Below are 14,455 nucleotides of genomic sequence, written 5' to 3'. Positions count from 1 at the left end.
AGAGAAGACTTCACCAAAGAGAATATAGAAGGTTCACCACAAGATGTAAACCATTGGTGAGCCTCAAAAACAGGAAGGCCAGATTAGAGTTTGCCAAACGACATCTAAAAAATCCTTTATAGTTCTGGAACAACATCCTATGGACAGATGAGACCAAGATCAACTTGTAACAGAGTGATGGGAAGAGAAGAGTATGGAGAAGGAAAGGAACTGCTCATGATCCTAAGCATACCACCTCATCAGTAAAGCATGGTAGTGGTAGTGTCATGGCGTGGGCTTGTATGGCTGCCAATGGAACTGGTTCTCTTGTATTTATTGATGATGTGACTGCTGACAAAAGCAGCAGGATGAATTCTGAAGTGTTTCGGGCAATATTATCTGCTCATATTCAGCCAAATGCTTCAGAACTCATTGGATGGCGCTTCACAGTGCAGATGGACAATGACCCAAAGGATACTGCAAAAGCAAACAAAGAGGTTTTTAAGGGAAAGAAGTGGAATGTTATGCAATGGCCAAGTCAATCACCTGACCTGAATCCGATTGAGCATGCATTTCACTTGCTGAAGACAAAACTGAAAGGAAAATGCCCCAAGAACAAGCAGGAACTGAAGACAGTTGCTTTAGAGGCCTGGCAGAGCATCACCAGGGATGAAACACAGCATCTGGTGATGTCTATGCGTTCCAGACTTCAGGTTGTAATTGACTGCAAAGGATTTGCAACCAAGTATTAAAAAGTGAAAGTTTGATTTATGATTATTATTCTGTCCCATTACTTTTGGTCCCTTAACAAGTGGGAGGCACATATGTAAACTGTTGTAATTCCTACACCGTTCACCTGATTTGGCTGTAAATACCCTCAAATTAAAGCTGACAGTCTGCAGTTAAAGCACATCTTGTTTGTTTCATTTCAACTCCATTGTGGTGGTGTATAGAGCCAAAAATTTTAGAATTGTGTCAATGTCCCAATATTTATGGACCTGACTGTATTATCTAATGGGTGTAGGTTTGTGGCAAGACGGCCTGTAATACACTAGGGAACCTGGTGGCACCCTATGTATTCTTCTCAGACTAGCAAACCCACTAATTGTCTTTCCTCTAAGAGTTTTTTTAAATAGATGCCGTTTGTGTAAATGTGTTGTACCCACTAAACAGGTAAAATCTACCTACAACAATTATAAACGTACGTCTGCCTCATTTGTAAATTGTAATAGCACTTAAATTGTTTATATTATTGAGTGCAACAAATGTAATCTTCAGTATATAGGTTGCACTACATGTGGCTTGAAAACTAGAATCCGTGAACATTTGAACAGTATAGCCAGTCCTTACCACAAAAGCCTGTTCGATGCTGCGGTGCACTTTGTGATTATGCACCAAGGAGATACTTGCTCACTTAAGGTGTAAACAATTGAAAAAATGCAACGATCCAAACGAGGACAAAATTGAAGGAGGGTTCTCCTCAGACATGAAGCCTTGGCACAATGTTTTTAACTTGTTTATGTCCTGAAACGAAATAAAGACATTTTATGCTTATCCGGCGTGTGCTGACTGTTTATTCTGGTACCCAGCCCTGTGATCTTGCACCGCACCACTTATGGAGGTGAGCAGATTCTATCCTACGTTCCTACATGAGATACCCACGACCCATTTTAAGTTTGAAAATTGCAGCTGTCCAGTATGTCATATACACGGTTGAGTCATTATTATGACCATTTCCTACTTTTGACATTGGCAACATGTAGCTCGTAAAGGAAGAGACATGTTGTAAGCTGGCTTGGTGGATATATGAGGTGTGCTATAGGCTGTCTTCACACAAATTGCTTTTTAATGTCATGGGTAAATGGGGTGATTTATCGGATTTGCAAAAAGGGATGATTATTGGCTTTTAGGCTAAGGATAGCTTTATTTCTGAAACTGTGCAGCTTGTGAACTAGTTGTGTGCTGCTGTAGGGAAATTGTATCGGAAAAAGCAATGTGGAAACTGCTGAGCACCACTTGACACTCAACGTGGAGCAGTTCACTGCCAAAATGAACCAGGGTGCTATCAGATGTGTTTCTAAAACAACAGTTAAGCAAATCTTTCTGCGTATGGTGTCTGAAGCAGATGGATGGTCACTGCACATCTGTTAACATAGTTGCATTGACAGAAAAGGCTTCACAGCAGTATTTGGAATTGGACTACCGCTGATTGTCAAAGGGTGGCCTTCTCTGATATGTCATGTTTTCTGCTTCATCAAACAGATGGATGTTGGCAGGTTTTAGACGAGAAACATCAGATGACAAACACCCTGCAACAATTGCTGAAGGAACACAAGCTGGTGGTGGCAGTGTTATGATCTAGGACATTTTTTCATGGCATTTATTGGGTCCACTTATCCATGTGGTAGGAACTCTTGACCGGTTTGGGTATGAATCCACCCTTGCAGATCATGTAACCCATACAATGCGACATGTCACACGCCTAGAAATGTGTGACTTTAGTTGGATGAGCATGACCAAGATGTCCAAGTACTACTCTGGCCCCCTAATTTCCCAGACCTGAACCAATTTGAGCATCTGTGGGGCCACCTCAATTGTCGTGTTCACAGTATGGATCCTCCATCACGTACCCTCCAGCAACTGTGGAATAAACTGCAATCATCATGGCTCCAGATACCTGTGACAACCTGCAATGACCTTATTGAGTCATTCCTACACACATTGGTTACTCTGGATATTAGCTGGTGGTCATAATGATGTGACTCTGCTGTGTAGTTTGTAGTTAATATTTTTATTCTGACAGAACAATAGCAAATCTGCTGCAGTGTGCTTTGCTTAGTGTTTTGGTTTCTGGCTGTGGCGTTTATTTATGCCTTTGCTCCATAAAACTCAATTTTTGACCCAGACAAAGCTATTTTAGCTGATTTTCTAAAGTCTGAAAAATTCCTCCTTCCTCCAGACCCTCTATCTTTGGCTGGGGACAAACTCTTATCTCTCCCTGTGGACACAGTAAAGCTGAAGTGTGGGATGGGGGTAGGGTTTACTGCCCATTCATTTCAATAGACTCTCAGAGCACTGTGAAAAAGGTAGAAACATATATGGTTTTAACCCAGCTTTTCCAGGACCCTGAAAGGCAAATCTGCTTAGCTTGTGGCACTTTTTGGGAGTGAAGAAAATTATTTATTTATTAGTAGTCTCTATTTTCTGCATTTAAACTCATTTTATCTTGTATGTATTATGCCATGAATAAGGGCTCCTCTGCCCAAAACTGGCTGGCACTCTCTGCATAATGTGTTACCGTGCTTTCTTGGAACCCAGTCTGCCTAGCTATGCTACAGTTTGGAGGATCTTTCAGTGGGATTCTAGCAATTCCAACTAGGTATTCTACAATACTTGAGATTTACCAATTTGTAATTGGGCTGATCTGGCATTCTCCAGTCTGGGATAGCTGGATTGCAGTCTCTGCGAAGTGGTTATTCTAACCAGCTTTCCAAAGCTGCTGAAATGCAAATCTGCCCATTATTTAGTAAAGGGTGCATTTATCACTGCATAAAAAAAGCAATTAGCGGTAGTATGTATATACTATAATACAGTGCCTTGAATAACTATTCATACCGCTTGAAGTTTTCCACATTTTTTCACATTACACCCACTAACAAATGTATTTTTATTGGGATTTTATATGATAGACCAACACAAAATAGCAAGTATGTGTGAAGTGAAAAGAATGTGATACATGGTTTTAAAAAGTTTTAATAAATAAAAATCTGGAAAGTGTGGCGTACAATTTGTATTCAGGCCCAGCAAAAGACGCCCCCCTTGGGTCCATACTTTGTAGTACCTCCTATTTGTGCAATTACGGCTACATGTCTTTTGGTGTATCTCTCTACTGGCTGTGCAAATCCAGAGGCTGAAATGTTTGCCCATTCTTCTTTGAAAAATAGCTCAAGCTCAGATTGGATGCAAAGCGTCTGTGGATGGCAATTTTCAATTCTTGCCACAGATTCTTAATGGGATTTAGGTCTGGACTTTGTCTAGGCCATTCTAACACATGAATATGCTTTGCTCTAAACCATTCCATTGTAGCTCTGGCTGTATATTAAAGGGGTTATCTCATTTTAACAAATGGCATTTATCATAGTAACATAGTACATAAGGCCGAAAAAAGACATTTGTCCATCCAGTTCGGCCTGTCATCCTGCAAGTTGATCCAGAGGAAGGCAAAAAAAAAAAACTGGGAGGTAGAAGCCAATTTTCCCCACTTTAGGGGAATAAAAAATTCCTTCCCGACTCTAATCATGCAATCAGACTAACTCCCTGGATCAACGACCCCTCTCTAGTAGCTATAGCCTGTAATATTATTACGCTCCAGAAATACATCCAGGCCCCTCTTGAATTCCTTTATTGTACTCACCATCACCACCTCCTCAGGCAGAGAGTTCCATAGTCTCACTGCTCTTACTGTAAAGAACCCTTTCTATTGTACAAACCTTCTTCCGCCAGACGCAAGGATGTCCCCCTCGTCACAGTCACAGTCCTGGTGGATAAATAGATGATGGGATAGATCTCTGTACTGGACCCCCTGGATATATTTATACATATTAATTAGAGCTCCCCCAGTCGTCTTTTTTTCCTAAAGTGATATAACCCTAATGTAGAGGTAGTTAATATAATGGCACTTACTATTATATGGTTATAGATCATATTTTAATTTGCCGGCTGGATTCTATTTTTCCATCAAATTATACACTGCTTATTTCATGGTTACAGACCACCCTGTAATCTATCAGTGGTGGTCATGCTTGCACACTATAGGAAAAAGCATCCGTCTCTCTGGTGGCCGGGACCATGGGAGCGAACATAAGCTAGTGCTTTTCCCTATATTGTGCAAGCACGACTACCACTGATGGATTGCAGGGTGGTCTGTAACCATGGAAACGAGCAGTATATAATGTAGTGGAAAAATGTATCCAGTCAGCAAAGGAAGCAATATAGATAATAATATATTAGTAAATGGCTTGTAATTACTTCCTCTACATGATAAATGCCACTTACTGAAGTGAGACAACCCCTTTTAAGGCTCATTGTCCTGCTGAATTGTTAACCTCCGCCCCAGTCTTTTTGCAACCTCTACCAGGTTTCCCTCCAGTATTGCCCTGTATTTAGCTTCATCCATCTTCCTATCAACTCTGACCAGCTTCCTTTTCCCTGCTGAAGAGAAGCATCCCCACAGCATGATGCTGCCACCACCATGTTTATACAGTAGGGATGGTGTGTTCAGGGTGATGTGCAGTGTTAACATTTCCGCCACACAGCATTTTGCATTTAGGCCAAAAAGTTCAACTTTGGTCTCATTTGACCAGAGCACCTTTTTCCACATGTTTGCTGTGTCCCTTACATAATTTACAGCATCTGCATCAAGGGGTTCTTTTGCAGTTTTACTGTCTTCCATTTTGCTTTCTGATTTATTAATATCATCCTCTGAAATAATATCCATATACCCTCGTCTTTTGGTCTTGGACAATGGAAACCTCCACAGAATTTCTATAGTTTTCTGCAACACCAGATGAATCTTCAGCTCTGGCATCAAGGGGCCCTTTGAGCCTAAGATTATCAGATTTATCAGTGGGATCCTCTACAATAATGCTCATACCGCTGTCTGGTTTCTTGGGACAATAGAGTCCTTGACATGACATTCAGCTTGCCACTCCCATGACTCTTCTATAGCTGCTGCCACGTAGGGGTGGGCGATATATGCGATATAAATTTGGGCCGCGATATGGATTTTCGCTCTATCGCCGGACCGCAATATGATCGCACTCTCTTCTCGCGCGCACCATTTCTCCTGAGGTGGCACAGTGGAGAAGGAGGGAGTCCCTCCCTCCCCCACTGTGTGCGGCTGCCGCTGAACACCATTGAGGACATAGTTGATAGGAGGAGGGGAGGGACTGTAGCCACTGCGCCACAATGAATGTGCCCGGCCATATCCCACCGGGTCCCCCTCCCCCCCCATCATTGGTGGCAGTGGGCAGTTCCGATCTGACTCCCAGCAGTGTAATGCTGGGGCTCCGATCGGTAACCATGGCAGCAGGAGTCACGCTACTGAAGTCCTCGGCTGCGATGGTATGTTAGTGAGCAGCATTATACTCACGTGCGCCGTGGCCGCCGGGCGCTCCTTCTTCTGTCTGTGCGGCGGATTGCTAATGCTTATAGCATTAGCAATGAGCCGCACAGACCTATGAGAAGAAGGAGCGACCGGCGGCCACGGCTATGCTGCTGATCAGAACTGCCCACTGCCACCAATGATGGGGGGGGGGGGGGAGGGGGACCCTGTGGCCACTGCCACCAATGAATAATACTGGGGAGGGGGGGGGGGTGGGTTTGAGTTACCAGAGGGGGCGGATCAGAGGCTGGGGGGGCACATGAGAGGCTGGGGGGGCACATGAGAGGCTGGGGGTCACATGAGAGGCTGACTGCCATGGTCAGCTCCCTGCTGTTGTGTGCACAAAGCACAGGGCAGCAGGGAGAGTGTAAAGTCCTATTCACCCTAATGGAGCTCTATTAGGGTGAATATGACAAGGGTTCTAGCCCTTAAGGAGGCTAATAGTATTAAACAAAAGTAAAAAAATAAAAAAAGTTTAAACACCCCCCCCCCCCCCCCCCAAATTTAGAAAACAATATATGCAATATAATATCGCACATGCTTAAAATTATATTGCAATATAGATTTTAGGCCATATCGCCCACCCCTACGGCCACGTTCCACCTTGTGGGTAAGGTTTGACAGGTTTGTTCCTCTCAAAACTTTAGGTTCTCTGATAAGATTCCTCAGAAAAAGTCCATCTAGATTCAGTTCCCTCCCTAGGTGGAGTAGAACAGATTACTGGGATACCATCCACCCCTAAGTCAGTTTCCAGTATTATGTCATTAGGATGGCATTGATTACTCCACGGTCTGAACTCCACGATCTGCATCCCAATCCAGAAATACTTGTGCCATGGGGATTGCAGGGTTCATTCTTCCAACTCTTCACAGCCAGGGTTTGTCATTCCAGCTGGTCACAGATGGCATCCTGTTGGCTGTATAAGAGTCTGCAGTTTGTGCTGCCTGGTCTGCTGTGTTAGGCTCTCTGTCGCCTTTAAACTGTTTCACATCCCCAGGGCAGATATGGAGAAATTGGTCCTTGAGCATAAGGTCCTCCAACTCATCAAAGGTCAAAGTTGTCCTGTTATCCACTGCCGAAAAGTAGTCCTTAAGCGACCAACAACACTAGCATAGCTGTCTGTAGGAGTCCGTTGTATTCCCCTAAACCTTTTCCGGTAGCCCTATGGGGTGCGATTTGTACTTTTTGATCAACACCTCTTTTATGGTCCCAGTCTTGTTCTTCTGGAAGAGCAGAAAATAGAATTGGGGCTTTGCCTTTAAAATATGGTGTCAGTTACTGTGCCTATTGCTCATGGAGCAGTTGGTACTGCCTGCATGTTTTTTCAAGACTCCACAGAAAAATTCCAAGTCACCATCCTCTTCCAATTTAGAGAAGTTCTCCACCCGAGGTCCTAATGGGTGTGTATCCTGAGATGGTGCTTGTGGAGAATTGCTGCTCTGTTGAATTCTCGCCATTTCTAGCTGAAAAGCCCTTTCCCGCTCTGCATCCTCATGCTCTCTCTTTGCTTTGCATTCTGCAGCCTTCCTCTCACCTGCACGTTTGGCCGCTTGGTGATGTTGTGTAATGAGTTGCAGGCACATATTAGGGTCCCATCCACCCATCTTTTGTAAGACTCATTCTAGAGCTAAGTCCACACCCTCCTGAGGATTGGTGCTGTGAGTGTCCTCAGGAGTAACAGTTATAGGGGTGCTGTCCATTGCTTGGCTCTCCGGAGCCATACGGTGACTTTGCCCCGGTTCACTGGTGCAGTTCCCTCGTCTTGCCCCAACAATTTCAGAAATAAATTATCCTGGTCCTAGTCTTGCCTGTGGCATCGATGCCTCTCTCTTCGCAGAGTTGGACAGAGCCTTTTGCTCTGCTTTTCATAACAGGCCGCCATCTCTGAAAGCAGGCTTTGCCAATATAAGAATAGTAAAAAACTGGGGAGGGAAACTGTTTGTACGCATGTCTCACAATAAGCACTGAGTCCGTCCTTGTATAACTGCTGTAGATCCTTGCAAGGTTACAGCCAGTCCTTTATTGCAAGGAATAATCACGTAAACTAATGCTCTAGTAGAATAAAACATCCCACCGCTTACCACCTGTCACGGACGCCCGGGCCCAGACTTTCGACACACACCACATATTAAGGATACAAAGTAAGCTGCCACCACGACTTTGCCCTAAGTCAGAAAACGCTGCAAAAGCCACATTATAAATGACATGCTCACAAGCGATCATATGTTCACGCTATGCATTATTTAGAGCAACAAGGCGGACTTGTAAAGTAAATATTTTATACACAAAAAATAGCACAGTGCTTACAAAAATATATTTTTAAATATATTATAATATAAAAAATGTAAAATGAGATTAAGTAAAAATAACATGAACAGTAAGAGTAAAATAAATAGGCGTAAATACAGTAATACAAAACTTACTGCCCCAGGAGAAGGGGAAGAAATGGATACCTGTCAGCTGGGCTGTGACTCCCACACGGTGTAACAAATAAAATATATACAACATTTTTATAGAACCTGGATTGGTTTCCAGTTTTCATTGACTATCCAAATCCCAGTTCTTCCATTGGGGGTGGAATTAATGAGGGAAGTGGAGAGCGTTGAATATTGAAATCCCTTTGAAACTTTTCAAATCTCCCACCAAAATAAATCCCCATCCTCCAGTATAGCAAGGGGTAGCAGATGCTTTTTTTGAAGTTTGTACATGGAAGCCGGAAGAGTTGGATACGACAGAACAGTGAGGACAACTGTCCATTTGCACCTCTGTAGCTGGCAGGAGCAATTTTGTGAAGCAATTTTGGTGATGAACAAAACTTTTTCCAGTATGATTGAGCACCATGTCACAAGACAAAAGTAATAAGTGGTTCAGTGAACAAAACTTTGAAATTTTGGCTCTATGGCCAAGGAATCTGTGGTCAATCCTTAAAAAGTGGGTTGGCAAACAAAAAAACTGAAATTGTGATAAACTTCAAGCATTGATTAGGCAAGAATGGATTTTTAGCAGTCAGAATTTGGCCCAGAAGCTGATACCCAGCAAGCCAGTGCAAATTGCAGAAGCTTTGAAAAAGAAGGGTCAACACTGTAAAAATTGAGTCTTTGCATAATCAATGTATTTGTCAATAAAAGTTTAAAAAAATAAAAAAAAACTCATGAAATACATCTGACAAAAGAGCTAAAAACACTGAAGCAGCAAACATTGTGAAAACCAAAATTTGTGTCGGTCTCATAACATTATTATTATTAACATATTACATAAGGCCGAAAAAAGACATTTGTCCATCCAGTTCGGCCTGTTATCCTGCAAGAGGAAGGCAAAAAAAAACCCTGTGAGGTAGAAGCCAATTTTCCCCACTTTAGGGGAATAAAAAATTCCTTCCCGACTCCAATCAGGCAATCAGACTAACTCCCTGGATCAACGACCCCTCTCTAGTAGCTATAGCCTGTAATATTATTACGCTCCAGAAATACATCCAGGCCCCTCTTGAATTCCTTTATTGTACTCACCATCACCACCTCCTCAGGCAGAGAGTTCCATAGTCTCACTGCTCTACCATAAAGAATCCTCTTCTATGTTTGTGTACAAACCTTCTTTCCTCCAGACGCAGAGGATGTCCCCTCGTCACAGTCACAGTCCTGGGGATAAATAGATGATGGGATAGATCTCTGTACTGACCCCTGATATATTTACACATAGTAATTAGATCTCCCCTCAGTCGTCTTTTTTCTAACGTGAATAACCCTAATTTTGATAATCTTTCAGGGTACTGTACTACACCCATTACAGTTATTACTTTAGTTGCCCTCCTCTGGACCCTCTCCAGCTCTGCTATGTCTGCCTTGTTCACGGGAGCCCAGAACTGTACACAGTACTCCATGTGTGGTCTGACCAGCGATTTGTAAAGTGGTAGGACTATGTTCTTATCACGGGCATCTATGCCCCTTCTGATGCAACCCATTATCTTATTGGCCTTGGCAGCAGCTGCCTGACACTGGTTTTTGCAGCTTAGTTTGCTGTTTATTAAAACTCCTAGATCCTTTTCTATGTCAGTGTTACCGAGTATTTTACAATTTAGAATCTGTGGTCAATCCTTAAAAAGTGGGTTGGCAAACAAAAAAACTGAAATTGTAATAAACTTCAAGCATTTATTAGGCAAGAATGGATTTTTAGCAGTCAGGATTTGGCCCAGAAGCTGATGTTTAATGTCTCAAAATCTTTATTGTACAAAAAGTACACTAAACATTTTCAAACCGAGACAAATATTATGTACCGAAACACTTTTGATGTATAAAGTGCTCTGGAGTTATTGACTCCTTAAAATTATGTATATTAATAATAGGAGTCAAAATGTCTTACATTCTCAAGGGTGGCATAGTGGCTCATTGGTTAGCCACAACATCTGTATGGAGTTTTTGTGCGAGTTTCCTCTGGGAACTCCAGTTTCCTCCTATACTCCAAGGACATACTGATAGGGAACTTAGATTGTGAGTCCCATTTGGGACAGCTTGATGTCAATGTTTGAGAGATGAGTATTGATTTGTTACATAATTCCCCATAAATGTGAGTTCTAGCAAATTTTCAGACGAACCTCAAAATGGTAGAACACAGAATAATGAATCTGCCACAAAAAAGGGATCATTTGGACTGTTTTTAAAATAAAAAAAGATCTGACTGGCTACCATCTATTTATCAAAAGCCATATATACTGTATTTACCTTACTCATGCTTTCTTGACTTTAAAGATCTTACAGTCCTAGGAGATGAGTGTCATACTGAACTTTTCAGAACAGTTGGGGCACTTTCAATTCAGGTTGAATTTATTTGACCCGAATCAAATCTGACAACAGATTCATTTGAATGGGTCCTGAAATGAATTTCAAGAAATTCACTTATCTCTATCTAGTACCAATAATGTCTTATTTATGCTGATTTTTGTAGAAACTGCAATTCTATTTGCTTTGAATGGTGAAAGGGACACTACCTTCAAAAATTTACATTGATATTATATGTCTGTATTCTATGTTTAGTTTTTCTTTTTAAATGGGTTGATGGTTTTCTGGATATATATATATTTTAAATTACTCTATGTATTCTACACCCTGCCCTGGCTCTTTAATGTCCTCCTTTGTTTGGGCCATTTACTTGGTATAGAGAGTGAAGGTGGGATGAGTTACTAAATCAGAGCTTATCCTATTACACTGATAAGTGCTCCTCTGTGGACATCATTATCTTTGTCTATAAGGAGAACAAATATCTGTAGCAAGGAAAGTGGAAGTGAACTTGGTGGTACAGAATAAATGAACCTTCTTATTGCATACTTTGTAAACCTTAAGGTGTTATTATATTACATTAACGTTTTTCTCTTTATATGGCCATGTGTTCCCAACAGGTTCTCCAATACATGCTGCTAATAATCATCTCAACCTAGCAACACAGAACAGCTTATCAACTCTGCTAGCTAAAAGCAACTTTCCAGGAGTTAATCAGAATTGTTTGACTAATGAAGACTTGCATTTACAAGATTCTTTAAAGGAGTTCAGAAGGAATGATTTTCCAACTGAAAGTAAGACTCACCGTTATATTGATATGTTTTCAAGTAGTGGTGGCTGCCTTTTACTATGCAGTGGGCCGGTGGCACCCAGCCTCACTGTTCACACATTAATGGTCTTCGGAAGCCCACCACCAATACACATTACAGGGCCTTTGGCCGGTTGTGCTGCCTGACACTTTGTTCTGTATGGCAGTGAGAAGACCTGTAAGCAGTGTGTGCTCTATGCCACATTGCAAACTGCTGGCCCTGCTTGCTGTGATAGCGAGAGAGCACAGCAGGGCAGGCGGCTTGCTATGTCACACACTGCTCACGCAGAAAGCTCCTCAAGTGTCAGCGCAGCCAGGGACTGCATCAGGCAGTTACTTTGCTGTCTAGGGCGGCCTGACTGCAAGGGTCGACTCACAGTTGCCACCACCCGCTGTTATCAGGCGGTTAACACAGTTGCCACCACCCGCTGTTATCAGGCGGTTATCAGACTGCAGCACTGGCACCCATATCCTACTTTCAATTCTACATTTTCCTTTCTGGTTTTGAGATCCGTCAGAGGATCTCAAAACCAGAAGAAAATGCTTCAATTTTGTCCCCATTCATCGTCCCTGGGAACAAATGTGAACAAAACGGAACGGAGTGCACCAGAATGCATTCCGTTCTGGTTTGTTGCGTTCCCATGCCGGAAGTTATTTGACCCCCCTACCCACTCATTAGTAACTTTCCAAATTTTTCTTGCCCCTGATCCCCAACAGAGCTCTGCCCCGTATCCCCCACAGAGCTCCACCACATATGATTACATTTCTCTGGAGGTTATACCAATACTAGAACATTATCAGAGGAGAAACTGATATCAGTCACATATGATGTAAATGTCTCTAGAGGTTATGAGGGGCGAATGATATCAGTCACTTATAGTGTCTTATAATGTCTCTGGAGGTTATATCAGTGCTGGAACATCATAAGGGGAGCAGCTGATAGCAGTCACATATGAAGTTAATGTCACTTGGGAGCATTATAAAAGGAGCAGCTGATATCATTCAAATATTATGTAAATGTCTCTGGAGGTTATATCAGTGCAGGAGCATAAGAGGGACAGCTGATATCAGTCACATTATTTAAATGTCTCTGGAGATATCAGTTCTGGAGCATTATAAGAGGGACAGATGATATCAGTCACTTATAATGTCTTATAATGTCTCTGGAGGTTATATCTGTGCTGGAGCATTATACGAGGAGAGGCTGATATCAGTCACATATGATGTAAATGTCTCTGGAGGTTATATCAGTGCTGGAGCATTATAAGAGGAGCGGCTGATATGTCACATATGAAGTTTGTCACTGGGGAGCATTATAAAAGGAGTGGCTGATATCAGTCACATATAATGTAAATGTCGCCAGCGGCCTTGCTGCAATCTCATTATCATGCTGCCAGCCATCCTCCTAACAATAGGCCGCCAGTACCACCTGCCGTCAGGTCTTTTGACCCTCAGCATCTGGATAGACGTCACAACAGACTTAGTAGTATAATTATTTTTTTTTATTAACACAACACGCGGCCTCATTATTGTGTGAAGGCATAACTACTGTATGACATTGGGTGGAATTGGGCATACATAGAGCATTGAGATGAGGTATTGCTTAGTGGAAATAAATTTGCTGTGGCCCACTAAGCAAACTCCAGCTATTATCCCTCCTTTGGTTTTTCTAGGAGGTATGCTGTGTTTACCACGCCTAATGGTTTGCCAACCCCGCCCACTTGGTGTGGCCCTGACTTCTTCTACCATTTTGGTCCTGCCTACAACATGGGGCCACTTTTATACTTTTTTCCAGGGTCACTTTGAGTTCCCAATCCGCCCCTGAGTGGGGTCACAATGCTAGTAGATACGACTAAGGGCTCATGTACATGACCGTATGTATTTGTGGTCCGCAAAACACGGATCCGCTAAAAATCCGAATGATGCCCGTGTGCATCACACTTGATCACGGCATCTAAAGTCTTTAATGACTGCAATCGGCATTATTTCCGATCGCAGTCATTAGCCGCGGATCTCTGTTTTCCCATTGCTCCAGTGCCTTACATGTACAGCACTGGTAGCGATGGGGTTAGTGAGGTTATTCAAGTATTATGGGCTTGTCACTGTACCATTCACAAAGTGTAGGGCAGTTCTGTATTGACTAGACATACCTGCCCACACTAACACCACCACCAAAGGCTCGTCTGGTGACAACAGTGGCTGATGCATAGCGCTCTCCTTGACATCTCCAACATCGTTGGCGGCCATCATTTCTGCTCGGTGTGAATCGACTTTCATTAGTGGACAGCACTAAGGCCCACTGATCCCTCGTCCAGCATAGATGCTCCCTGGCCCATGCAAGACGATGGTGCCTGTGCTAAGTGCTGTGGCCAGGTCATGCACGCAAACTACACTGATGTAAACGTTTCGAATGGTCTGCCTTGACACTTGGGTGCCTGTCATCTACCTTAAAATGTGTCAGAAGTTGTGTGGCATTCAACATCCTGTTCCGCAGGGCATTGTTCACAATGAAGTGGTCATCATTGTGGGATGTGGCATTTCTGTGACTCTTCCAGTCTCTCTGTATCTGTTACAACCTCCTGATGGCACTCTAAGCTCAGTGGCCTCTTCTGTCTGAGAACATTCTGCTTGAAGCCTTGCAATGACGAGGTACAATTTCTAGGTGTCGTCTTGCTCTCATGATGTCAAAATGTGAACAGCATGATGAGGAGGATTGTTTAAAAACCAATTCTAATT

At 42.7% G+C, this 14,455-nt stretch overlaps 1 protein-coding gene across 3 annotated transcripts in view; it reads left to right on the top strand.

Annotated features, from left to right (window-relative positions):
• Positions 1-14,455, top strand: part of SCYL3 (SCY1 like pseudokinase 3) — a 387,880-nt gene that overhangs the window by 235,172 nt on the left and 138,253 nt on the right. For all 3 annotated transcript variants that reach the window (XM_040407295.1, XM_040407296.1, XM_040407294.1), the window contains one exon: positions 11,532-11,705. In XM_040407295.1, the coding sequence (XP_040263229.1) occupies positions 11,532-11,705 (174 nt within the window). The remainder of the gene's footprint in view (positions 1-11,531; positions 11,706-14,455) is intronic.

The sequence above is a fragment of the Bufo bufo genome, chromosome 9 (assembly GCF_905171765.1).
Source record: "Bufo bufo chromosome 9, aBufBuf1.1, whole genome shotgun sequence".
NCBI classification, from domain to species: Eukaryota; Metazoa; Chordata; class Amphibia; order Anura; family Bufonidae; genus Bufo; species Bufo bufo.
This window is presented reverse-complemented; position numbering and strand designations above follow the sequence as displayed.